General features: G+C 39.4%; 1 protein-coding gene across 2 annotated transcripts; it reads right to left on the bottom strand.

The window, feature by feature from the left end:
* Positions 1-9,058: 9,058 nt before the first annotated feature.
* On the bottom strand, positions 9,059-26,271 carry LOC136009407 (carbonic anhydrase 3-like). 2 transcript variants are annotated; one of them, XM_065669413.1, is made up of 7 exons: positions 26,152-26,271; positions 24,980-25,177; positions 15,846-15,964; positions 14,944-15,036; positions 13,965-14,030; positions 12,887-13,042; positions 9,059-10,025 (listed from the first exon to the last, which is right to left on the bottom strand). In XM_065669413.1, the coding sequence occupies exons 1-7, from the start codon at positions 26,195-26,197 to the stop codon at positions 9,906-9,908; spliced, it is 798 nt and encodes a 265-aa protein (XP_065525485.1). In that variant the 5' UTR covers positions 26,198-26,271; the 3' UTR covers positions 9,059-9,905. The 2 variants fall into 2 exon arrangements, with proteins under 2 accessions (XP_065525485.1, XP_065525486.1); XM_065669414.1 differs by lacking the exon at positions 12,887-13,042.
* Positions 26,272-27,919: the final 1,648 nt, after the last annotated feature.

Raw genomic sequence — 27,919 nt, 5'->3', positions numbered from 1 at the left:
AATTCATTGTACATTCAGAGCTCACCACTGGAGAGTGGAGGAGAAAACTAGAAACCCTGGAACAGTTAACTCTGCTTAAAGGCTTTCATGTGGGCTGTGCTCAGGAGACACGGGTTGTAGTCCACGGAGTGATCGGGTGCTAATGTCTAGATTTTATTTATGATTCAAAGTCTAGATTTTATTTATGATTCAAACAATTTTAAATGCACATCTTACCTAGACATCTAAGAACATAAAATCCATTAACGAAGAGCCTATAGCAGCTTGAAACAAAGTCCTTCCGAATTGCAATTCTAGTGTGTAAGGAGAGATTATTGGCTATCAGATATGCAAAGATAAAATTTCTGCTCATATATTTGTTGTTTAAATAGCAAACAAAACTTGGTCAAATATAGACTCCCAAATACAAAATTTAAATAAGAAGAATTCTGCAGGGCAACTAGAGAGACCTTCATCTCTGGACTGGCAGTTATCCTGGCACCTACAATTTCAACAGTGTGCAAATGCATACATATACCTTAGGCTCAGAATTTTGCTCTGTTTCTTGCTAGACCCAAGAAGAAGCCACATAGCAAACTTTATTTTTCAGCAAACCTAAAAAATGCAGAACAAAACCTTCTCCAGGTGTAGATTTTGCCACTGTCCTTTAAAAGGATTGCTGGGACACTGTGCACGTATGTGTCCTTGCAGTTGTCCAGCCAGAGGGCATTCAGACTTAAAACTTTTCGCAGACAAGGCCAGTATGCTAACAACTAGGTCCTGGGAGATTCTGTGTTCTCCAAAGATTGAAGCTACTGAGTTTTGAAGAAAAAGTTGAAGTATTCAGAGATCTAGAAGAAAAAGCTAAAAAAAAAAGGAAGCTCAGTTCCCTCACCAGGATAGTCGGGAATTTCACATGGAAATGAGACCCATATGCCAGTTCCCAGAGATGACTGCATTCATTATGCTCCATGACTTCTTATCATAAGCCAGTCCTTGGGCCAGGCCTTGGCATGACTCTACATGCCTTCTCCTGGGACAAGTTTCTGTGTACCAGCTTCCAGATGTAAAGAAGGACCTGCCAAAGGCTATGAAGTACCTTAGTGGCTTTTGCCATGGGGGTCTACTCTTAGGCTGAATAGTTTCACAATGCAGGACTAATACCATTGTTAGTCTGAGGGCTGTGTTATACTTCATAAAGACACTTTGGGAAACTCATCTGGATCAGGCTGGACAGAGCAAGACACTGGGAGACACCAAAGTATATGAGGTGAAACCCATCTGTATCTCTTCATAGGTCTGCCAGAATAAACAAAGTAATGTATGTTGGTTATGTGGCTTGTACGTAGAGCAGACATACACTTAATCTTCTAGTGAATCACCTTTTTCACACAAAGATCATCGGTGATCCCTAAAAGAACAGCTGCTCAGACACATTCAGCTCTGGCCTCAGAAAACTCCCACACCAATGTCATGACTAAAAAGCTATAAAAGAGCTGGGCCAGGTTGGAGGGTCAAATAGCAGCCTGCAAGTACTTTTAATAGGGGACAGTGCGACTACTCATATTCATTCCTCTTTCTTAATGGCCTTATGAAGAAGCAAATAGTTTGGAACAAAATTTTTATGAGAAAGTAAAAAATAGATGACCTTCACAAATGAATCGGTTCCATCACACTTTCATATTGCTGGAGTATGTGGCTCAGCTAAGAATTTACCTTGATTTTATTATTTTTTATTATGAAAAAAATGTATATTGGAAAGTGTCAGCTCCTGAAACGCTGATACTGAAAGATCTGCCTATTATCAGAGACTCTTCCAAAGAATCTCATTATTTTTATGTCCTTGCGGGAGAACCAGGCACGAAAAGGAAAGTGATTAAAAATCTCAAAGAAGAGGAACATACCAATTTCAAACAAGAATTGGTAACTAAAACAAGCTCACTTTTTGTTATATGCCATCAATTAAATGCATTATCTGGTGCTTTGTCTTCAGCTCATATCCACAGAAGTTATATTATCACAATCTGAATTCATGAATTTTAGCAGAACAGTAAGCCCACAGAAATAATGTCTTTACCACCTTGTAAGAGTTAGAAACAGTTTTGCAGTCATGAAATTTCACACAGATTGGATCATATCTTTCTGTGCTTTATAATGTCCATTGTGGCCTTTAGGGCCTAACAAATTAAGTAGTTTTATTTACCAAATAAAAATGTTCTTGTGCACATCCATATGTGTCTGTATCTGGTAGTCGGTCCCTTCTGGACATGTTTGAATCTGTTACCCAAACTGATAAATGAAGAAGTTGTCTCAAAGGTTTTATTTCCTGCAGGTTGCATGGAGCGATCAGTAAGGGAGAAGGCCCATGAATGCCCTGCTGGGAAAGGACTACAACCTTTCTTGGAGTTCAAGGAATCCACTTCCAGTGTGGAGGACGCAAAGCTTCAGTGGTTCTGCTGCTCAGCCACCTTCATCTGTTTCAAGGACAATCCAGAGCAATCATTTCCACTGACAACACCCATAGGTCACAGAGGTTCTGAAATGTGTACGTAGTGGATTTTATCCTGATTCCCTGCAAGTTACTCACGAATGACCCAATAGTGTTATCTTTCACCTGAGATGTACAAAAAACAAATCAATATCAAAGCAGTAAGGAAGTGTGTGACGGTTGGTTGGTTGGTTGGTTGGTTGGTTACCATGGGTCAGCACTGACTGTTTTTGCCTCCGTCTTTCTGCTTTTGCCTTTATCATTAAATTGGCAAAATAAAGACATGACACTTTTAACTGTATGTACAGGTACCTACAATATTTTTGCCTAGGGTATCTGTGCAAGTATCTCTTCAGATACTCTTTCTGAAGCTTATTATAAATCATTTCTGGACTGAGACCTGCTTTACCCACTTTTAGTGAAGATTAGTAGGAATACTTACATGCATGCCAACTTACTGCATGAGCTGTCAATTAGCTGAGTGACCAAACTAGTCAATTTAAGTAGAAATTAGATAGCTCAAGAGTTCACAGTTACTTTGCAGCCCTTTGCTTGTTTCATGAAATCCATCAAGGATTTAAATCAGCAAGTTATCCAATAAGACAACTTCCAGAAGAAACGTGAGAGCAAAGGCCAGAACATTTCAAGCAGGAACAGGACCACCGCTGAAAGTTTTATGAACTTCCAGCTAAGTGACTGACCATCCAGTATTTCAGGTTCAGGCACATCATAGTCATTAAAGAAAGTAGACCTTTCTCAAGTAACAGTAATTCTATGCCCTTCTCAGCATTTTAATGGGAAGGAAGGCAGAAATAATTTATAGATGAGATTTGCAACCTGTCTAAATGAACCTGTGATTCGCATGGGGATACAAACGAAGGCAGCTGAACAAAAATCTTGGTCTATTTCTATTAACTTCAAGGTCACCAAGGGAAAAAATGGCCTTCTAACACTCTTCTTTGCTTGGACAAGAGGGCTAGTACCAGTTACCAACAGTAACTCAGGCCTATGATCTAGGCCTCATCCAAGGTACATGTAAATCTTTCCAGTTCCTTTTGTTAATATACGAGGGTGCACAGCCTATTCATCCAACCAGCTAAAAATACATTGAGGCTTTCAGTGTCTCACACTCTCACTGCTGCAATGTCCTTTCCTCCAGCGACAGCAAACACAACCTTTCCACTGTTTGCTAAGATAGATTTTTTGTCCTGTCTTTTCGGTTGTGTCACCACCTCTTTGAATCCCAAATATTTTCTTTGTCACATTAAACATACACAACTTGCTTTGACTTTCAAAGTCTTTTGTAGCCTTCTTTCTCCTGACCTGTTAGCTGAAATTCAGAATCAAAGTGGCAGTTCTTGCCTCTGATCAGCAAGAGTCCATTTCCATTTTCAAGCAAGCATGAATTTAGGCATCCCTTCATGCTTTAGAGAAGCTCTACAAAAAACCACTCAGAAAACTCCTTAAAACTGTCCTTTTCCATGATGCCTTCAAAACTAAGTACAGAGGCTTCTATTTTCTGATTCCACAGCCCAGTCTGATGGCTAACACTGTCCATTTCTTCTTTCTTGTCTTCATTGTCTCTCATTTTAAACATACCATGATTGGTTTGTGGTTTTTTTGTTTTTTTTTTTTTTTAGAGGAGAAATTATCCTCTTTTTCCCTGTGTTTCTATGTAGTTTAACACAACAGCTTTCTGCTCCATGACTGGGTTTTTATGCTATGCCTAGATTAGCAAGTATTGTGAATTAGTAGGAGCTGATATGGCCAGTGGGTTGATGGTAATCAGAAAAATCAACAGAACTTCCCCCAAAAAAACTTTTTATCTGCTTCCTAGTCCATGTCCTAGTTTACTAGATGTATCCACATTGAGTTTGTATCTTCCTTCAGCATTCTGATACTCTCAGTGATCACCTATTTTGAAAGTAAATGCATCCCTATTTTTGGAAAGCCACAAACCTGATCTAGTCATTCACTGTGAACTGCAATAATTACAAGACCTCCCTGCCATATGCCATAATGCTTGGAATATTGTCTAATGCAAAAAATCCTGGGGCTAGAGCTTTCCAAGTGTTTCCAGGAGAGACTCACTGACATGGTTCCACACATCTGCACTGTCATTCTTTGCATCTTCTTTACATAGAGAAAGACAAAACTCAGCCCCACTACTGAAGAGTAGAACAAGTACACTAGCATTAAGAGAAGTAAACCCAGAAAAAAAAACCCAAAGTAACCAAACACTGTCTACATACACCTTTCCCTACAGGAATACAAACAAGAATGCAGGTCTAATTAACCATCTAACAAACAAGACTGTCTACCTCATTAACACCACAGTTTGTTTGCTAGAGAGTGGAAAAGGTAATTAATGGCCGTGGTGATCTCAAAGTAGCAAAGCTGCTCCAAGCTGATGAGTTTCTTTTGTTCTTGGAAAAGGAGGAAAAGCATTTCCTCAGCTACTTTATTCTAGCAGACAGTCAGATATTGTAGGCCAGCCAGAGGCAGGCTTGGTAAAAGCAAGACTAGCTTTACTAGAAGGATGCTTTTTCTCCTATGAGTCTGAAATTAGTTGTAGTTTCAGTCAAAGTGGTATCCCACATTAACAAAAAACAGTAACAGAACATGTATTTATATAGCACATATGTGCTTTGTATATATATTGATATACATATGTATAGACAGCAAGCTATAAAAACACAGAGGCATAGGACTATTCAATAGGAAAAAGGCTTTGAGGCAAGGGAGTGACACGTTATCCAAAACAAGCCAGCCTTCATCATGTTACACTAGAGACATGATGAGTCCTCTAATGACCATGACTAGGGATTAGCTGCATGCCCTTCTAGAGGGATGGCTTTCCCCAGCCAACAGACCAGAAAGTTCAGCCCTGGTGAGCTGACACATGGCCGGTGGGCACGACACAATGTCTGTGCCAATCGTTTCTTGTGATCCCACATGTTCCCCACAGGATGCTTTATTACAGGGAGCAGAAAAATGCATGGCAGCCTGAATCTAGCTGCAAGGACTATGCTTCTGATGAAACAGTGGAATAGAAAACCTCTCCCTTTAGCAAAACACCACAAAACCCAGAATTCTGGGAGTGAAGTTAGCAAGACATATTTTGCAGCACTGATTCAGACACTACTGTATAGTTGTATTTGTTTTAATTTTCAAAAGTTGTTCACTGTGAGGAGAAATTCGAACTGTTGTTTTGGTTGGTTTTTTTTTTTTTAATTAAATCTGAAACTTCAGAAATTCAGAAAATTCATTTTTTGTGGTCTTAACAGCCATGCACATAGTCTTCAAAATACTGTCTTACTCAGTATGAAAGAAGGGGTCTAAAGATCTACCCATTTCTGTATAGATAACTTTAGTGAAATTTCCAAGGTGTAAGTTTGGCTACAGAGAAAATAAAATTTATTTTATCAAATGTGGTCCTGATCTAAAGAAGAATTGATCAGTCTAAATTTTTCAAAAGATCCATCACCTGAAAGATTTTTACTAAAATCCCCACTAAAATCCATGTCTACTTTTATATCAAATTTACCTCCTCTTTATCTGCCTCAGAGACCTCTATAAAGTGAGACTGAACTACTTGATCATTTCCTGCCCAGGTACATACAGGTAACCTAAGGATAGCTTCTGTGATTAGCGTGATGCTGGGGCTAGAAAAGGGGTTCCCAACGAGCAGCCTGGGAAAATGGACTTCCCACATGTATAGGTACATTTTACTCTGACCAAGTTTAGACAGGCAGATCTTACCTAAAATTGATGGTAATTCCTCTTCATTGTTGATGAGCATTATCATGTCTCTGGTGCTATGGCAGCTATGATTTTATTCCACACACACTTTCTTGCTCATGTTGAAGACTGCCAGTGATGTGGACACAGGTTCAGCCATTCCTTTAAAGTGCTTCAGGTCTCATGGAGGATCACAGCACCACAGAGCTAGGCCAAGTCAAATTATTTTTGGTGTCTGTAGTGGATAAAAAGTAACCTGGAGAAGAAGCTGTCAAAAAGCCATGCAATGTGGCTGCATGTCTGATGCTTGCACTTCTGCTTCAGAAGGACTGCTCCTAATTAGTACCAATCAGTCGTATCATCAGGCAGTGGTATGTCAAGTCAAATATAGTAGTAACTCACTGTTTTCTAGCCCACCCAGATGAAAATGTGTTTTCCCTTTTTACCAGATACTTCTGAACCCAGGGCTCCCTGCTCTCGCAGTGCATAGGACTGCACTGTATGGTGGAAATACGCGCGTAGAATTGAGATGTGTGGAATGTCATTACTACAATGACCTGAATTTAGTCATACCAGTGATTAATTTTTCTTGTACTTACAGAAAGCTGCAAGCTAAAAGCAAGGGGGAACCTCTGTAAAATAACAATGAACACAGCCAGAGAAAAATGAAAATTGCATCAGACATGAAAGCATTCTAAATGCTGACTCACACCACCCCCCATTTCCTTCCTTGCTGCCTTCAACTCTTAATGATCTCCTTATACTTTCAGCTTAAAGCTCAAAGTATAGTGCCCCTGAAGTGTCTCCCCATACTTTGGCTTTTTGTTTTCACTCTACTCCTACACTTTCCAATTTTTTCCAATGCCTGCTGAAGCATTGTTTCCTCAATTTGTCATCATTACTTCAGAAATTCCCATCAATACTGGAAGGGGCTCTGTAAAACAACCGCCAAACCACATATTCACTCACTTTCTCCTATCTGTAACTGAGTCAACCCAGTCCTGAGCCTAGTTTAGTCTACCTTTTACTAATTATAAATACAGGTATTATGACGCTAACTGCATGAAAAGTCAAATGACAATTCCTTTAAAGAGATTAGTTTGACTTTAAAATTTAATAAACATGGCTCTAGAGGATGAGGCTTGCCTCAGCTTCATTTACAGCACCCAGATAGCTCCTTTGCACAGTGTGACTGGGAAACCACCATATCACCAAATAAACCCCTTGGATTATATGTTCCAGATTTGCAATATCATAAATTGCAAGGAACATAAAGCCTGCTCTAAGATACGCAACCTAGTTTAATGAAGCATGGTATTAAAAAAACACATACTGGAATTCATGGTAAATTACCCATTTTAGAGAAATAATTTTTGCTTCAGTATTCCTTTTTCTAATCAGGCAACACATATGCAAAGAGGTATGTACTGCAGAACTGACTGGAGAAAAACAAGTAGAAAGGTGTTTTCTCATATTGTTTTCTCATATTTTCACACATCAGGAAATTGCCATTTTCACCTGAAGGCAGGAAGCCCTGGGTATTCTCTCAGAACCCTGCATCGTCAGTGATGTTCTGTGACTTGCATTCCTATTCAGAGTAGCATCAGTTACCAGACTCAGAATACTTCCTGATGCTGTTTTGTATATTTACATAGAAGTTTATGAGAAAAATGAATCTTTACGGATTAAGGCCTCCTCTGCTACACAACTGAGCAGCATGTTCTTATCCCTATGTCTAATACTGTGTTGGGTACTGGTGGTCAAACACAAAGCTCTGAACTCTCCCGGAACAACCCAGCTGGGAAGAAATTACATTTAATAAAGCATTTAAATAAAAATGTATGTTTTCAAACACAGGGACCTGCATAGACTTTATTAGTGTAAGTCATCCATCTGAGTAAGTAGAAGTATGTAACACAACCTGTGTCAGTCAGGAGTATGTGCATGCAACATAAACAGATGTTAACTCATTTGAATCATTTCTCAATATGGCTACAAATGAGAAGCGCAAACACGAACACCATAATGCAATCCATGTGGAAATTCAATGGGAAATACTAACAATGACTAAGTGAAATTTCCCATCCAAAACACTACCTATCTGAAGGAAGAAAGCAAAGTGAGAACACGGTCCAGAAACTTTAACGGTGGGAAACCTGAAGACAGGGAGCATAAGCCCTGTCTCATCACCAAGCTCAGCAATATCATCCTGTCCTAGAACATAGCAGCTAATAGTCCAGCCATTGCCACAGCAGAGCTGCTTTGTATTTCCAGAGCTCAGTGCAAATTACCATTCAGACTAATGGTTTTAGAACAGTCTGAACTTACCCACTGTGCAATCAACTTGTGCAGGAATTGATGCATATGCCACTATAGGAAAGCTATTGTCAGAATAGGGTCATCTCACTGAAAGAATAGATGTGGATGTCTGATTTAAGATGCTATTTCCTTGCTTGCAGTCACATTAAATATTATCAGTACTCCTGCAGTTCAAACAAACATCTGAAAAAGATACCATCCATCAGTGATTTTCATGAAGATGTATTACAGAGGGACTAACAAGTCTTTCCTTGAAACTTCATTATTTTTACATGTTTGTAAAATTGAAAAAAAACCACACCACAACGAAAATGTATTATTGTTGAATTTTTTAATGCAGAAATATTGTTATTTCAAGTATAGCCTTACAATCCTGTTTCATTGTTCTTTATGTCAAAACAAGAGACAAGTACACCCTGGTCAACTGAATTTTCATCAGGAGAGTCAAACTATGTTTCCAGACATTTATGCACAAATCTCATTGATAGCAAGACCAACTATATTTGCAAATAAAGTGAGAATATGCCTCAAACCACCCCCCCAAAAAACCCCACAAAAAGATTAAGTACTCTTCCTATCTTAACACCTTTTACACAGAAAACCACTTGCATACATAAAGAAAATATATATTCAGAATATGAAGACCCAGTACTCAAAATCCATGTCCCTTTGATTGTTACATTAAAATGCAAATTAGTTTTTTAATATGGACAACCAATTGTGATACAAACAGAAACAGCTCTTCTCCCTTCCACAGTTTTAACTACATATAACTCTTTGAATACAGTTTTCAGAACAGACCTCTGTTTCACCTGTCCATTATTTAAAAGTTAAAAGCTTAGTTCTTTATCAATGGTTATGAAGCAATTTTCTGTCCTTTCATATTTTATGTGAGTATAAAGTACCAAAAGAGTGCTTTCCTTTACTTACAAGGATGCCTTGTGCATTAACTGGTGCAGCTCAGGGCACGATATGGATAATCCTGAAAACAACTACTGAAGAACACAGGTTAATGCTGAAAACAATTCTCTTTAGTTCAACCTATTTAGCACGGAATAAGGCAAGCATCAAGGGACATGTGGGCAATAGGAAAAGGGTTTGTAGTTGTTAGTAGCATGTTCTTTCTTCCTTTGTACTATTAATGAAAGTTAACGCTAAAGCAGTAATGAAGAGCCAAAGAGATTCTCTACTTCCATTTTAATGACAGGATTTGTCTTAAGTAAATATTATCCTCTGAAATTCACATTTCACGACTCAAAGTTTCACCCTCCAGACCTACAGATGGAGTTCTGTCTAAATGCAACAGAGGACACAAACCAAAACCATCTCTTAGTTCCAGATGTCCCTTCACTCAGGGACACCAAACTTGAGCCAGGTCCTAGAGGAATGATGCGCTCACCATCCTGAAATACCGAGGCTGTGTCGGGCGCCAGTTATCAACCAGGGGAAGATTAGGTTCATTCTCAGCATTCTTGGATAGGCTGCGGAGCTTCGCCATCTGCAGGAGAGCAGAAATCAAAGTGTCTGATGCCCTTGGGATCAAATCCACAGCCCAACAACTAAGCCAAGGAGACTTCAAAGTTGTGAAGATGTCCTTTGCCCCATCAGCACAAGAACTGCACTGATGTTCTTTTCCTAGCAGTAATATTATTAGAAATATTCAAGATGGAAAAAATGGGTCCTATCTGAACAGGACTGTGAAAAAATACTGTCATTTATGTACTGTCTACAGAACCGTGTAGAGCCATAGAAACTGCAGGAGGTCCTCAGATAATGCAAATAGAACAGCCTATGCCCTAATAAACCCTTTCTACTGACTTACTGTGTGTTAAGAAGCCTCTGGAATTGTGAAGAATTATTGCTAAATTATAAACTAATTGTTCCCTTCCATGCTGGGTCTGCAGCAGAGGATATATTCTACTGTAGTGACACAAAAAAGTCAATTATTGGTAGCAGGAATGTAAATCTGGATGACTTGGTTTCAAATGGTTTGTGAACAGGTCTGAAGCCTGACTCTCCTTGGCCATTTTTTTAACCAAGGAATGGGGTTTTTCTGAAGGATACTGTACGAAGAGTCCTGCCCATCCTCTTCAAAACTGTATAATGCTCTTCCTCTGCTGCTTTCTGATTTCCAAAGGATACAGCACATATACTCACTCACACATACATTATGTTCATTTGTTGTCACTGCCATGAACAACATTAGTTAACATGACAGCAGTGATTCAGACACTTGACACTTCCTTGTCTAACAGTTTACCATTAAAAGCATGCACACATTTTCCCATGTGTGCACTTGAAAATGTAGCCCCATGCATGGTTCACATCAACTTCGCCACTAGCTTCAACAGACTGATGTACCTATCTTTTATGGTACAGAGTTCAAGTCTGACAGAAGCAGAACTTCTGTCTGGGCTGTAAAAGCTGGGTCCACCGTGACTATACTAATTCCAGTTCATGGGCTGAGCCAGTTCAGGCATCTCAACATTGCTCTTCACTACACAGCTCAGAAAAGACAGCTGTTTGCCTAAACAATGATGAGGCCACACTTCTAACCAGTATAATATGCATCAGATGGATTATTAATCTGAAATTAGATTTCAGATGAAGAATAATTTGTATGGGAATAGTAGGAGATGAAAATAGTTGATCAGTTTTGTTAATACCCATAAAGTGCTATTCAGAAGTTGCTGGTTTTATTATTATTTGTGGAAGATCTGCCCTTTTTGGCAAAAAAAAAAAAAAAAAAAAAAAGGAAAAAAGAAGGGAGGAGGCATATATTCAGACTACAGCTACATAAAGTTGAAAAAAATTAGTCTGCAATTGGATAGTTACTCCACAGTTAAATCCCTATCCTTTAATTAAGAGTAATCTGAGCAGCTAGGCTACCCACTCTGCATCTCAAAGGGTTTCCCGGTGAATTGATTTTTCCTGCAGAGTACTGATTCATAGTGACTGCACTTACTCTTGTGGCCATTACACTGTTACCATCTGGTTGCAAAAGCATCCCAGCAATCCACTGTAAATGCACGTGCATGCACTTAAAATAATTACTATTAATAAGGCTGTCTGGTAGTACACTTTCTAGGACGCTTTCTAGGATTAGAAGTAATTGGTAACGCAATCCTCTTATGAATGCATTACTTTGACTGCAGGCACTCTGCAGTGAGGGATGTCCTTCTATTGTATTTGTGCACAGTAGCTGGTGTACCTTACAGAAACATGGGTATCTAGCACCTCATACAACTCTTCTGTAATTTTCTTGCTTACATGATGCCATCTAGAATATGTGGCAAAGAGAATCACCCATTCCATTAAATTTGGATTCTGATAGAAGATGTTTTTGAAAGAAGCATGCTATAAGAGACACATTTGCAAAGTAGAATGTTCAGAACTGGAAATGCTCAGCTGCATCAAGTGAGAACACTGGACTCCTGCTTCATTCAGTGTGCAAAGCAGTTAGGGTACCCAGCTGTCCCACTGCTTTTCATTGCAGATGGTCACTTTTTCACAGCAGCTTTATTTCATAATTTGCCTAGTGACTACCCTCAAACATTGATCATCGTAAGCAATGAAGACTTTACATGAGGATGCTTGAAACAATATAAATGGCTGAAAAAAATCTTGTATAATCAAAGTTGTTGGTGCAAACTTAACATAAGCTTTAGATAAAATGTGTCAGTGTTATGATTCAAATGGTTGCAGGAGAATACTACTTAATGGTTTGAGCTTTCCTACATTGGCTCTTAGTGTAATGCAGTTGAGCTCTGTGTAAAATACAAGGTATGAGCCGCATCCAGCTAGTTTCCTAGTAACAAGAGTTAATACTGTGGGAACACACGGACTGGGAAACAAAGAGAGAACTACTGTTTTTTTTAGTTGATGTTGTAAAAGGTCTCTTGCCCACAGGAGCAAGAACTCTCATGTAGTAATTGCTGCTTGCTCCAGACTGCTATAAACTCTTACCATCTACAATGTGTTATGATTTTATTGATCTTTAAAGCTCTTTGATGTGTGTGGATGTGAACCCATGATGTTTGATGTGGGCTAGGAAACAGTGAGATGTTCCAAATAAAGAAGGTCACCATCTCTGCTCAATTAATGTAGGAGTCATACAGACAAAGAGGTATATCTGATAGGTTGATAGCACATACGACGACTGTAGTCTGCAGTCCTTGGAAGATTTTTAGAGGTTCCCTATGGAGTCGCAAGGTAGTTTCTAAAGCATTCAGTTCTGCCCTTTTAATCATACTCTTTCTCACAGAATCCAATGAGTATTTTCCTTGTCAAAAGAATAAGATTAGGTTATGGCATGTAACTAAAAAGAAGTGAGTAAAATATTATCCATTTGAAATTTACCTGGTCTGAGCTGACTATAATAGGGTCTCTCAGAATAATCCAGGTGATGCACTCTTCGCAAGGTGGAGTAGTGAAAGACCCATGGTATGTCCAGTAGTCATGAGATTTAGGGAAAAGAACTGAAGGATCAAAGTTTGGAAAAGGAGCTTCTTTCCCCTTAAGAAAAAAATACCCCAAAACCAACAAATAAGACAAAACCAAACAGAAAAGTCTTCAACAGTTCTAGTCAGGATTAGGTAAAGATGCAGCTCTGGTATTTTAAGAAACAGAGTGACTCAGATACTTCATAGGTACGAACTAAGGAAACTAAGCACACATCTACACAAGACATAGTGATGCAGTGTAAAGATAAGTGGACTGAATGACCCTCACAGATGGGCTCAGAGAAGCATGACACGACAACTTCATAATGGTACTTCTTGTACCTGAGCTAACTTACGTGAAGCAGCATCCAGTACAGATGTGCTTTGGTCATTTCTCTGCAGAAATACTCTTCCTTCTGGCCTCCTTTCTTATGGAAATTCTGTCTACCTACTGAACACTGGATTAGGTCACTATATAATGAAGTGAGACAGGTAGTCCAGATTTAAAATATTTACACTAATGGCAAACAAGACAGCCTATGAAATGTGACATTCTTATAATGTTATCTGAGACACAGATGTCTAGTCAGAAGCATTTACAAAGTTCCATTAGGCAGAATATTTCAGGAAGGAATGGATCACTTTCCAAAGGTGCCTTTCTTTTGTCACTGACAACTGAGGGACTAAGACTCCATGCCTACTTTTTAGGTGTAAAATTTGGCAAGATGACTCTCATTTTTACGAAATCAGGAGGCACACTAAAGCCAAAGGAGGCTCATACGTAAATGGAAGGAAGGACTTATACTTGTGAATAAAACCACGGCTAGCTTTTCCTTAACAGTGTATTATGGCAATGTTGCAGAGCAGAATTTGAAACCTAGAAAGTCATGACTCCTCCTGGGGTTTTTTTTTTTTTGCTGTTGTGTTTTTTTTTTTTTTTTTTGTCCTGAGGGTTTGCAGCAATTTCCCTATAATGAGAAGCCCAATATGGTTACCTTTGTTTTGATAGCATTTATTTCTTCAAGAATTCTCTTCATCTCCGGTTTGGGAGTTTCCCCTACCTGTAGAGAAGAAACACCAGCTAACCAGAGTTCTGTTCAATCAGTTTTCTTCTTTCTCCTGTTTTATATGCATCTAAACATGTATCAACTACAAAATTACGATTCAGTAACCACACCTATCACCCCTAACAGCCTAATAAGGTAGGTCTTCTGCCTGTAGCCTTTGTCTATACCCGAACAGATATTATGATCCAAATGAAGAAATTATATCAGTACAGAAACTCAGCATTGTGGGTAATTCCACAATACAGCAATTCCTGTTGACATGAAATTTTAGCCTAACAAGGATAATTAACTCTTCAGACTCAAGTACAGAAATTGAGTAAGTTTTAGTCTAGTTTAAAAAACAGCTTTCATGGTCAGATCTACTGTCTACAATTGCTGATCTCAACATAGACATCCATCTTTCTATCCCTAGTGAATATCAGTTAAACAAGAGAGAGCAAAGGCCAATATTTCAGGCTAAGACTGAATGCCTCCAAAGGCTTTAAAAAAGAGTAAGATACAGGTATTGCCTGTGAGTTAGTTCTGCTAGGAGAAAGTGCATGAAAAGCCTAGAAGCTATATCTGTCCTTGAAATCAGACCATGATTAGCATAGAGACAGCTGACTGCTGCTGGTCAGAGAGCCACTACTGACATTGTGTCCCCAGTCCAGGGACAAATACATCTGGATTTACAGCTTCCACCAGTCACATAGTGACACAATAGCTGTTGGGACAAGTGTGTGTAGTATTGGATACCCTTTGAAATAACATGACTCAGGCTCTGTAACTTGAAAAGCATCCATTACTGAAAGTCAAGTCCTTCAGTGTGGTTCAATGCCTAGAAAACATTCAAAGGGTTTTGCTTTGTTAAGCCTGTAAGAAAACTCTATAGTAGCAGCACAAATAAGCATTGTATGCTTCCACTTACTTGCAAAAATATGGCCAAAACAGCTATTCCATCAGTTCTTCTCACAGCATCAAGGTAATTACTGTATTTGGGATTCCAGTGTAATAAATGTAGCTAGAAGCAAAGAAAAGCATGAAAAAAAATCCATTATTGAATAGCAAGCCATCAGAGCCTCAATTTAGAGTTCATCATATATGTTAAGAGCATTTGAGGCAACAAGGAATGAGGATTAGGACGTCAGAAAAAAAAAAAATGGGAAGCAATCCATATATAAGTTATATATTTAACCTTAGGCTACTATTTGCTTTAAAATGAACTATAAACATCTTAATACAGAAATTGCAAAAAAGAACAGAAATCTTTAAGCTGAAGAACACAGAAAAGATACTTAAGTAAGCAGGCAGAAGAACATGCAGTTCAAAAGTCATCTACTGATATGCGATTCATTTCCATTTGGCTTTCAAATTACAGCAATTCTAGCAAAGAACCCATTTGAATGTAAGAGCTGCATATTATTAGTCTATAGTTCTCACTCCCTTATTATCCTCAAGTGACAGAAAATCAAAGCAATACATTCTTCCTGCTTTCTGTTGCTACTCTCTGCTATACTATTATACTTTCAGAATACTGTTTAGTAAGTTTGCACTGCTTCTCAGTAATTCAGTCTTGCTGTCTTGTGTTTCAAGCTACTTTGGTTTGAGAACATGGAAACTTTTGTTTCACATGTATTCTTCCTTAGTGAGAATTACTTCAATCTGATTCACACTTATAAGACTCGGTGGGAGTAAGAATAGACAGAAGGCTAGAAATAAATAGAGAACTCCTTGAAAAGTGGACAAATAACAAATTTTGTCCCACCTGAACACTAATGACAAATGTTATTTTACACCCTGTTTTAAAGGAAGAAATGTGGTGAGTCTTACCTCTCCTGCATATCTCACTCCATTCACAACATGCTCAGAGCCATGGTCATCAGACGAACCCCAATGAAAGTGAAGTTGACGCAGCCTGTAGACTCCTGGAAGTGGCCCACCTCTCAGCACTGCAATTGATAATCTGCAACAGCATTAGACTCAAGTATTTTCCAATTATTTAAAAATAAATATATATGTATTAAAAATATTTATGTTACAGGTGCTGTATGTTCTGCGAGTACTAAGTAACTTTGCACTGATTTTAGCAGCACTCTAGGAAACCATCTTCAGCTATATGCACTTACAGGCAGATGAAAATCATTTGTGTCTAGGCTTCCATTATAGTTAATAGAGATCATTGTTTTAATGCAGCTGCATAAATGTGACTCTGGTACCTTCTGGGATATTGTGAATACACCTGGACCTCTGGAAAATGTGGTTGAGAATTTGTAGAACTGTACTTTTCTAAAGCAGTATCTGGAGGCAAGGTGAGTACACTGCGTTATTAAAAATGTCATGAGATACCTGTGTTTGGGAAGTAAGCCCCTAATCAGAACAGTCAACCTTCTAGAGCTAATTCTGCTTGCCTTAAGGTAGATACTCAACAGATGGTGACCTGAATTGCTCTCTGGACTCCATTGATTAGGTGTGGCTGTATCTCTGTTGACTAGAATGTTTAGAGACATAACCCACCTACTTTTAAAAGCCCACATAAACCACCTAAATTTAGATGTTTTAATCTCCCCCTGAAATCCATGTAATATCTACCTATATCAAAGCAAATAAAAATAGCCATGGTTAAGATCAGCTACTTAAGTGCTAGAGGATAAACAAACTCCCACAAAACACTACAAGTTTTATCTCTTACTGCAGGCTATGATTTATTTGTTTTAAAAACAACGACATTACTGATGCTGCTTCTGCTGTAATAGCTGCGTCCTTCAGCTGTGGAAAAGGAAAATAAAAACAGCAAATGCACCAGAAAAGTAACCTCCCAGAATGCAAGTTATTTCCCTAAAGAAAAGTTCAGCCTGTGATGAACAATACTCTATTCTAAATAAACTTTTACATTTTTTACACATTTTTACACTATATCCTAAATAGAGGTGATGTATTTGAAAGAATCTCACAATAAAAGGGAAGAACTTTTTCACATTCACCAAATACTAATTAACATTCAATCCTCACTCACTTTATTTGGAGACAGAAGTTATAGCATCCCTATAAGCCATTCCACAGTTCTCAAGAACAGGTCTTTATATGTTAGAGAAAAATATCCTTAAATCTGAAAAGGAATGAAATCCACTATCATCTCCAGAAATAAAGCACCAAGAGTACTCTTTACAGAACATTAAGAGCAAGTTGCTATTCTCAACAACTTCCCTTTACTTGTTCCCACAGATGTTCAGTACAGTGGCCAATGCAGACACAGTAACAATAGCAGCTGACAAGGCCATCAATTCTCCATTAAAATAGATCTGTAAGACCAAATAATCCAGTTTAAGGTAAAAATGTGTCATTATTTCCACTGATGGGCCATCATCAGACACTTTTCGATTGGGCATTAGGTGAAACTCTGCATTACCGTGTGCCAACACATTCCTGTTTTATTCATCTATAAATAGACAGCAGCTTTTACTCGGCACACAGAATGAAGCAAAGACTAAGATGCCTATAAACCACCATCTCCCGAAAGACAAAAAGGCATTTTCTTTCTTTTAATTGCAAGTGAGTAGTGTAAATCATAGAAAAACATGTTTATGATTACAATGTAATTAAATTTTGCTATGTTTTAAAGAAGGTGAACAGTTGCAAGAATGACTTTCTCCAGTATCTAAAACATAATAAATCCCAAAGTATGTCTGCATAGCTCAAAGACAGTAAAAGAAATCTTTATTTTTTAAAAAAACACGTGGCTTGGAACCTAAATTCTGAAGGTATCTTTATCCTCTTGGGTTCTTGTATTCAGAAAATACTAACATGAATACACATCCATATAACAGTTAGGAAAAAAAAATGAAGTAAAAGTTTATAAAAGAAACTACAGTATCTATGTTTTTCAGTGGTGTTAAAATATAGCTTTATTTTTATATATTTACATATTTATATGTATCAGGGAATTAGTCTAACAATTACTCATAGGAAATACTCACATATCTGAGACTCCCAGTTTTAAGGCTAACTGTTTTCCCAGCACAAAACACTTAGCAAAAGATGCTATTCTAGCTGGCCTCATGACTTAACTCTGAGCTTCTGCCTATGACACTTGATGAAATGAAAAGAAAGAGCTTTAAAAAAAGGCGCCTGCAGGCTCATTTCCTTCCCTGATATATGGGCAGCTTTTCTCTTAGTCCTCTGAAATACTGAGTAATACTTTTCACATGGCTAGCTGAATGGCTGGTCTTCTGAATATTGGAAACATGACATTTCTGTTCCAATCTGTGCTCTACAGGCAGTAACAGGATGGCCACAGCAGACTTACCAAAATGTAACTCCTTCAAACTTGCTGTCATTGAAGTAACATGTCCCAGCTGCAGGAATACACAAACCAGCCCAGAAGACAAGGGAGAAAAATATTCTCTCCTTTTTGGTGTCTTATCAATGCAACCTATCAAGCCATTGCTCAGCAACTGAATATTTTCATATAGGTTTGCACATCACCCTCCGCAGTGCCTGATACCAGACATAAAAATGTCATATCAGCCAGAATCATTGCTCAAATTCCGTGTTCTCCCCATCCACATAGAAGAATGGTTAATCACAGAGCAATCCTACATGGACACGCACATAGACATCCGTTCCAGTAAAAAAAAAAAAAATCACCTCTTAGTTGATCCATCGTAAACAGAGCAGCATGAGACAGAACTGGCAAATAAAAGAATGGGTTTTTTCCACTCTCAAAGGAGTCACTCCAGTCATTCCGCATATTAGCCAGTTCTGTCTCATGCTGCTCTGTTTATGATGTATTGAGGCAGATGTCTATCCAAAACAGGTCATGTTGGACAGAAGGATGCAATTAATGCAAGAAAAAACCCTCTGTATTTCACTTTGTGTGTTTACACAGCAAAGTGTGATGTGTTTGAGTGGAGATGGCCACTCCATTCCACCTTAGTTAGCAGGGTGTCCTTAACAACAGAAATGTGACAAGAAGGTTTAGAAATACGTGCATCTACTTGCTGAGCACCTTAGGTAGGGGTCTGGTTGTTAATCTGCACTAATGTCAGTTGCCTCTATCCTCATTAAGGTAAAATTGACAAAGTAATTGCTACACAAATGCCTTCCCTGTTTGTTGTGAAAGCATACTATCAAAGTCAGGTGGAAAAACAATGTGAAATAGGAACTCACTCCTCTGATAGAGATAACAGGGTTTTATTGAGGGACAAAATCAATAAAGCAAAAGCAACAGCACTGGGAGCATGACGGTAGCCAGAGGTGCACTGATTAGCATTTGTTACAGGTTTATATACTTTCACTATTGCATTAGTCATATGAATATTCATAATTCCTGCATATAGGCAGGGAATATTATAACTTATAACTTATTATCATAAGTCTTCTCCTCTTGGCATCTGCGCACTGCTCTCCGGTGATTGTGGGCAAGGGTCTTGAGGATGAAGTAAGCAGTCTTCTTCACGGTGTATTTTTCACCTTTGGCACAGTTGGATACCCCAGTAATCACACAACTAGCTGAAACCAGCCATATCCATATTTTTTTCTGATAGCCGGCAAAGATTTAGAACAGTGTGACCTTCCCACAAAATTTATTGCAGGATGGGCAGACAAGGAGTATCCAAAGCTAGCAGATGTTTGGGAGGCTCTGTCTGTAAACTAACTGATAAGTAGAAGGAAGGTGTGAAATAATTTACTCATGTTTAGTGGGACCACTAAATTCACAGACTTACAACATAAATATTGTTCTTTATCTTCGACCTAAGTTAAGCTAAAAGTACTTTACCCCTATGTTTTCCAGGTACTAGCTTTCCTCATATCAAGCCCTCCCCCCTTTTCTTTTACAAATTATTTTGCTGTGTGACTCCATTTTGCTCAAGAGTTCTAGCCATTTTCAACTTGTCTAATCTTGTGTCTTTAGCAAGCTTTGCGAACTCATACAGTTATATTCACATAGCAACACCTATGATTTGCGAAAGCCAACACATTTATGTGTTTATCACAATAAGAAGCACCAGACTCATGAGGTGAGTTGTATTTATAAACATATGAGAAGAAATAACTGTTCATACAAGATTTATAATGCCCACATCCTGCCAAATCCATAAAGTGAACTGGTAAACCATAGCAAAATTAAATTAGTAAGGTATTACTGCATGACAGTTGAAAAAGACACATTACCTTTGTTAGATTGCTTTATAACAGAATCTAACTGTGCACTATAAAACTCACAGCTTTTTAAAGTCAGTGCCACATTTTAGATGTTATAAAAATCCTCTGCTCAAAAGAGGATCTCTGTACTGGCTAACTGCAGAGATAAAATCTGTTTCCTAAAAGCTTTTGGAACTGAGATTTGAGTTCTCACTGAAATTTTCTTTAGCAAGCACTGAACAGATATGCAGAAGAATTACTTTTGTTTGCATTTGAACTTACAGGGACAGACTGGGAAAGAGAAGTGTCTGTCAGAAGTCTGTCAGCATGCAATCCACCCTCACATGCACTGTAACACACCTTTTCCAGTTCTGTGCCTCTTGATCACAGCCTGTTCATCAGTCAGCTCCCAACTCATAGAATCATAGAACGGTTTGGGTTGGACCTTCAAAGGTCATCTAGTCCTAACCCCCTGCAATGAACAGCGACACCATCAACTAGATCAGCTTGCCCAGAACCACATCCAGCCAGGCCCTGAATGTCTCTCCAGGGATGATGCATCCACCATCTCCCTGGGCAACATGTGCCAGTGTTTTACCACCCTCACTGTAAAAAACTTTTCCTTGTGTCCAGCCTCAATCTCCCTTCTTAATAGAAAACCATTACCCCTCATCCTTTCACAAGAGGCCCTGCCTAAAAAGACTTTCCCCATCTTTCCTGCAGGCTCCCTTTGGGTATTGGAAGGGTGCTCTAAGGTTTCCCCTGAGTCTTCTCTTCTCCAGACTGAAAAAGCCCAACTCTCTCAGCCTTTCCTCATCAGAGAAATGTTCCATCCACTTTGTTTGTGATCTGTGGCAGGGCTGAAATCCCCATCTCCAGAAGCAAAAAACTGAAAGTGCACTGTGTAACTGCATAGCTTGAACCCTTAACTGTTCAAGCATTTTTCTCTCTAACAATGGAAATTCAAAGTTAACAGAAACTGACCTCCTAAATTCTCCGTACCCAAGCTTTCCAGTGCTCATATTAACTCTCAGTTTCTTCATGAGACACTACATATAATAGATGTTTCAAACACTGAAGAATTTAACTTTGCTGCCTTTTGCAGTATGAGGCATAGCCATTGTACCGCAGCTACACAAGCACTGGGATTTAGCTGTGCTATTTTTGTAATGGATACTGGCTTTTTCCAGTGTAAATTCGTAACACAAAATGTTAAGCAACATTTTGCAGGAATCAACCAAAAGCTGTGTATCTATAGACAGACTTCTCCTAGTTTTAATTAAATTCTATGAGGTTTGTCCTCATTGTTTAAGAGCCAACCAACAAATGTTTATTCACCAGAAGCTGATAATCAAAATCTCATCTGCAAAGATAAATGAGATTTCCCACAAAGTGGTACTCTAGGAAATGCTTTCCACAAGTATGAGTCATACTAAAAGAGATGAAAAAGGAACAGTAACTGTCACTTTAAATTATTTTTTTCCATCATCTACTTCCAAAGGCACGCATTCCTTTGATAAGAAAATGAAAGATTCTGCAGACACCATCAAAGTAGCCTTGTAAGAAAATGTGCCTGCACTGAGGTACTCCAAGCCCTGAAATGTCATCCATCAGAAAGTCACTAAAAGTAGTAATCTGGCCAATGAACCTCCATAGAAAGTGCCAAGGAGATAACAAAAACAACAAAATGAGAAGACGAAAGAAGGCATCCATTTGGCACAGCCTTAGTGCATCTCTCCTCAGCTGCTGTGTCTGGATTCCAGTACAAGATTACATATCTTTACTGTTTATTACATGATTGAACATCTTGATCTAGCCATCTAACCAAGGCACTATAAAGAAAGCCAATCAGTCATTAATTGTAAGAAAGTTGCAAGCTATGTATCTCGCATAGCATCATGACAATGGCTCCACCAGATAGGTGCTCTCAGGACACTTCTCTGGCATGAATATTGTTTGAATTTTAAAAGCAAATGGACTGTCCTAGTAGAAGTAAGATTGCAGCCCTAATTCAAAACAAAACCAGAGTCACTGCTGGATCTAAAAGAGTATTTGAGTTACCATTCAGGCTGAAAAACATAGCAGTGGTAGGCTGACAAAGTAGCCAAGCTCTAGTAAGGGTTTCATTTGGCACAGACACCAAGGAGGTTTTGAATACAGCTCCCAGTTCTTTCTTGGATTTTGAAACTCCAGCACCTGAAATGATCTTACAGTGCTTCCACATAGGTACGGTCAAACAGGGAACTGAGTCCGCAACAATCCATTAACTTGTATGGACAGGCAGCTAAGGCAGGACACAGCACCTAAAACAAGTATCTGTCATCAAAGCCTTCAACTGTATAACGGATTCTTAAAGTTAACCAGACTTTATAAACAGCTGTAGAAAAATTACTTACTTCAATTACTTACACTAGACTAACTCCAGAGATAACAGTAGTAAGTCCTTTTTCAACATAATGTGAATCACATTGAACGGCACTTTTCCCCAGAAGCTTCTCTCTAATAATTTGAGTTTAAGAAACTGTCCCAATGGCAAATATTCAAAGTATTCCTGGCAGAGAAGATACAATGGAACTAAAACTTGGAGACATCTAAAGCAATCTGATTTATCACTCACATTTGCAATCTATTCAGAAACCTATTTCATCTACCACCAGTGAAAATCTAGATAGAAATACATATTTGAATATGACCACTCTAACTGAAAAAGTTAGGAAAAAAAGGAAGCCCTTAGTTTTCTGGTAAACTCAGAAATAATTCAGATAGGAGATTTATATAAAGAGAGAGAGAGAGAGAGGGGCAGAGAGAGAGAGAGAGGGGCAGAGAGAGATACACAGATGCAGAGAGAGATAGAGACAGATGAAATGTCTTTGTTCCAGAGGAATAAAAGCTCAATCCCTATAAGACTGCTATTACGTATGTACGTATTATGCAGCTGGTTATTCATTTACACAAAAAAATAAATCACTGTACATATCTTAAAATACATAAAACATGCTCAAGTCAGTAGGAGTATGCACAGTGGAATTAGTCCTGCAATTAGCATTATATTAGAGAAGGAACACCACCCACAGACTCTGCAGGCAATGGTATAACAAAGGAAACATAACAATAAACACCGAATATTTCTTGCCTTCAAAGAACTGAGAACTACACCTTTTTCCAATGAGTCATATTTTATTTCTGAGATCAGAATACAATAGTTACTGAGAAGTTAATCTGGGAAAAAAAAATCATAACGTTCCAAAACCGTCTGCTCTCTGTGGCCAGTGTTGGATCCATGCTGCAGACTGTAGAGCTTGGATACTCCCTCCTATGCAAAATCTGAGTAATTCTAACAAGAATTACTTTGACATTTATGCAGAAGATGAAACCATTGATCTATCTGATGCTGTTCCAAACAAATACAAGAGATGGCAGATGGGTTGGAAATAGATGATCTTAAGGTCCTTTCCAGACCTAACTATTCTATGATTCTATAGTAAAAAAAGGTAAGTAGTGGTCATGGACATTATCCATGTAGCCATAGCTACACCTCCTTACTGATGTATCATGTTATCTGACATTAGTATTTTTATTCAAACAACATTGAAGATTCCCACTTTGCTCAAAAAGTAACCAAAGTCTTCACTGCACAGTCATCTTTGAGTTTTGATAGTGTATTAACTAGTACAGCTTACATACATGTTGATCCTCTATCTTCACGAAACCCACCTCAGTAATTAAAAATCCATTAAATTAAATCCATGCATATATATATTTAAGACCAAACTATGAGTAAAATTCCTAGTAATTATAGTATCAATCCTAGTTATATTGTAATAGAAATTGAAGCTTTTAATGCAGTTAAAAAATAAATCTGCACACTATATAAGACAGACTTGGAATATTTTTGTGAAATTGACTTTTTTTTCCTTTTCTTTACCATCCCCAGTACTAGAAACAACAACACAACTCTGTTGACCTTGCTACAAGAATTAATGAGTGAGGTATGCATTTGATTTTTCCTTTTTATCACAGTAGTAATGTAATTTAATGCTTTTTTCAGTAATGCTTTTTCCTTTGAAATATAGCCAACAGTATTAACATGAAACGTAGGTGATTCTGCCAACATAAACTAAGTATTTCCAGCACCTGTTAAACAGAAGTATCTCTTTAAAATATACACCCCAGTAACCCTTAAAAAATATGCATTATATATGCAGCACATTGTTGTCTTAACTACAAGTGGACATAAGATTTTGGACATTAAATCTGAAACACTGGATATTTTCAGCCCAATAAAATTTATTAAGACAAAATCTCATGAATGTTGAAGAGAGTTTTAACTGATAAAATACCATGACTTTGTAGCAACGTATGGTTCATTACTTCATTTATCAGAAATTACATGGGTACAGTTTACAAATACTGTAATTTCAGCCAGGTACACAGTTAAAGGTGTTCTGCAGGCATCTCAAATAGCTTAAATGGAATTTGGTCCTTAGATAGTACCTGGACTCCTTGCTCCTGGAAAGCAAGACAACTGCAATGACTTTTGGAAGTTCAGAAATCTACCCTACACCTTAATTCACCCTTCACCAAGCTTCTTTGCAGCTCTCTACATTCCCTAGCATTTTATCTATATCCTTTAAAACTGATCCCAGGCTTTCCCTACCAGTTTTGCAGAGCACTGGCATCACAGAAGCCTGCACTTCACACATGAGCAATACACAAGAGACCTTCTGACAGCCATGAGCATTCAGAGTACACACTGCTCTCCAACCAGCTTCAGGAATAGTCACTAATATATAGTGAAAGTTTGAGATGAAAACAAAACTAACCTGATCTATCAAATGAATCATCAAATACAACTCTGCAGGTTTTCCCATTGTTGAGGATGGTCTTTGCTGCTCCAGGATCGTAACTAGCAAACCATGGTAGCAGGGAGCGATCATAATGCACTTCTTTGTTATTGATTTCAATAGGTGACTGATGGCGTCCTTTGGCAATTGGGTAATTTTTGTGCCACTGATCTGGTCCTAGAAAGAAGGCCAGAGAAACATCAAGACAACGTTTTCCAGCTAGGTATGAATTACACTTATAATTAAATGCAAGCTTGGCTTTACTTGGCTACAGAACATCAGTTAAATGTATTAATAAATAGGCTACTAATAGTCTGGTTGTTATTCAAGCCATGTGAAGAGTTTCACTGTATAATTAGTGTAGCAGTTAGATTATTCTAGTTGAAATACTGGATACTGCAAGTCATTCAACTGAACCTAAATTTTCATAGTAACCGTAAGACTTATCAGGAGATTGACAATACATCAAGGAAAGAAACTAGAGGAGTATGCTCTAAGTCCAGCAGTAGCTAGACATATGATGGAATATACCCAAATGATTGCCCAGAGATGTTGTGGATACTCTATCCATGGGAGTGTTCGAGGCAAGGCTGGATGGGGCTTTGAGCAACATGGTTTTGTGGAATGTGTCTCTGCCCATGGCAAGGGCATTGGAACTATATGATCTTCGATTCCTTTCAACCTAAACCATTTCATGTTTCTATGATGGTATGATTCCAGTGTGGCACCGCGCAATCATCTGGAGAGAGAAAAGGCCACTGATACCTGAAGAAGCCAGAAATGTGCAACATGGATTTAATTGTCACAGTTCTAGCAAGAACTTAATGTGGAAGAAGCCTGACTGAGGCCGGGTTTACAGCCTCTGCAGGCAGGAAGGATGGTGGCTGCGCTGTGGGCAAGCACCATGCAGCAAGGCTAACCTAAAGCTGGATTTCAAAGCTCTGTCAAATGTTAAATTACATTAGCAGTAGGAAAACTGACTTTATTTAACTTAGAGACCTCTCTGCGCGGCCTCTTCTTCCACCTGCTTCTTCTCTTCCACACCTGCGAGCGACGACCCAGGCCCGCCTGGTGCCCACAGTCCCCCCATTCATGGATGGCCGTGCTCGCCAGCCCGCAGCAGAGCGGAGCCGGGCCGCGGCCCCACTCACCGTTGTCGCTGTCGTAGCCCCACGGGTAGTAGTTGGGGTTAATCATGGTGTCGGTGTCGGCGCCGCGCCTCAGCCTCTGCCGGCGGCTGTGGCAGCACGGCGGCCTCCTCTCACGGCGGCTTTTTATAGACTCCCGCCAACTCCATGCCCTTATCCGGGAGAGCCCTCATGGCCCCGGCCGGCGGGGGCGGGCGGGGCAGCGCCGCCTCACAGTGCCCGCCCGCAGCGCCTGTGGTGAGGCGCCCGGGGGATTCTCCTTAGAGCTGCCGCTGGGGACGGGGTCGAGGGGCTCCCGCTGTGGGGGGATCCGGTATGGAAACCTGGTCCTGCTTGTGCCGGGGCTGCGAGTGAAGGAGTCCCTCCGGGGCAGTGGGTGCGGGGAAAGCAGCCTGCCCCGGCGCCGAGAACATCGAGTGTGGAAAAGCACTGGTGTCCAGAAGTAGGTACAGTATTCAGTTCAAACGAGATACGTATCTGTGTGCACACGCAGACAAGAACACGCATACACCAGGAAGGTGTGCCTGGCTGGCTTCTGAAATTATATTTACAGGTCTGGCTGGGGTTTTTACGGTTGTTTGCAGAAAGCCTGTTTGCCACAAGACAGCATCAGGTCTGGAAAGGCTGGGTCCGTCCACAGGAGACCCACTGGTGATGCGTTTCGATGTGCAGCTGGGGGTGAGGGGACCAATCCGACAGCTCCTGTATGCAAGGTTCCAGCCCTTCCCTATGGAATTTCCACATACACGCGTGGGTTCCTGCACTGCTCCCCATTGTGCTGTCTCCTACTGCCTTCCTGAACAGCTTCTGCAAAAAATGGGTAGCACTAATTGCCCCTGGCCTTTAAAAAGGTGCTGCCTCCCACTGCGAGGACTCTTGGAAACTGAAAATGACTAAACTAGCTGAAGACCCAGTTCCTGCCAGCTCCAGATAAAATATGCATTATCAAATTAAGCATAGAATCATAGAATCAACTAGGCTGCAAAAGACCTTTAGGATCAAGTCCAGGCATTACCCCAGGACTGCCAAGTGCATCGCTAAAGCATGTCAAAACAGCAGGAACTGCTCACGGACTGGGGGCATGTCACTGCGTCTGGATGGACTGGGGGCATGTCACTGGGTCTGGATGGACGCTGGCATGACCTCCTCTGAAACAGGTCTGTTGTCCTCATAAAGCTGAATTAGGATGAGTTGCAACAGGTGCAGGGGAGACAATGGAACTGAAGACCCTCTTTTATAAGAGGAGACTAAAGGCTTAGTGAATGAATGGTAGAAGGGGAGGTGACAGCTGTCTGCATATACACACCATCAGAGAGGTAAACACCAAGAGATTACAAGAGTTACTGAAGTTAAAGAGCAATATTAGCCAAGGATCAACTATATATACATGTGCCATGAAAAGTCTGAGACAAGGTAATGGCTGAAGATTTGGGACCAACCAAGGTATTCTAGTAACTCCAGTAACTTTGCAATGCCAAAAGTGGAGACATGAATAAGATACACAGGAGCTATATATTTATGCCAAGATACACAGGAGCTATATATTTATGCCCTACAGATCACATACTATTTCCTACTTCTTCCTTAGTTTTCACTTCCATTTCCCGCCATCTTCTTACTGCCATCACCCACAGACAAATTTCCAAATCCAAATCATCCCCCAGTCACTCAGTGCACTCGCCAGACTTACAGAACTGTACTGAAAACATGACCATAACCTACCTGTAGCATCCCAGTCATACATTTGCTCAGATGGAACCCAGCTCTCTTC

Source organism: Lathamus discolor, chromosome 2 (genome assembly GCF_037157495.1).
Source record: "Lathamus discolor isolate bLatDis1 chromosome 2, bLatDis1.hap1, whole genome shotgun sequence".
In the NCBI taxonomy this organism is placed as follows: Eukaryota; Metazoa; Chordata; class Aves; order Psittaciformes; family Psittacidae; genus Lathamus; species Lathamus discolor.
The sequence above is the reverse complement of the archived record's forward strand: the minus strand, read 5'-3'. Positions and strand labels throughout refer to the sequence as shown.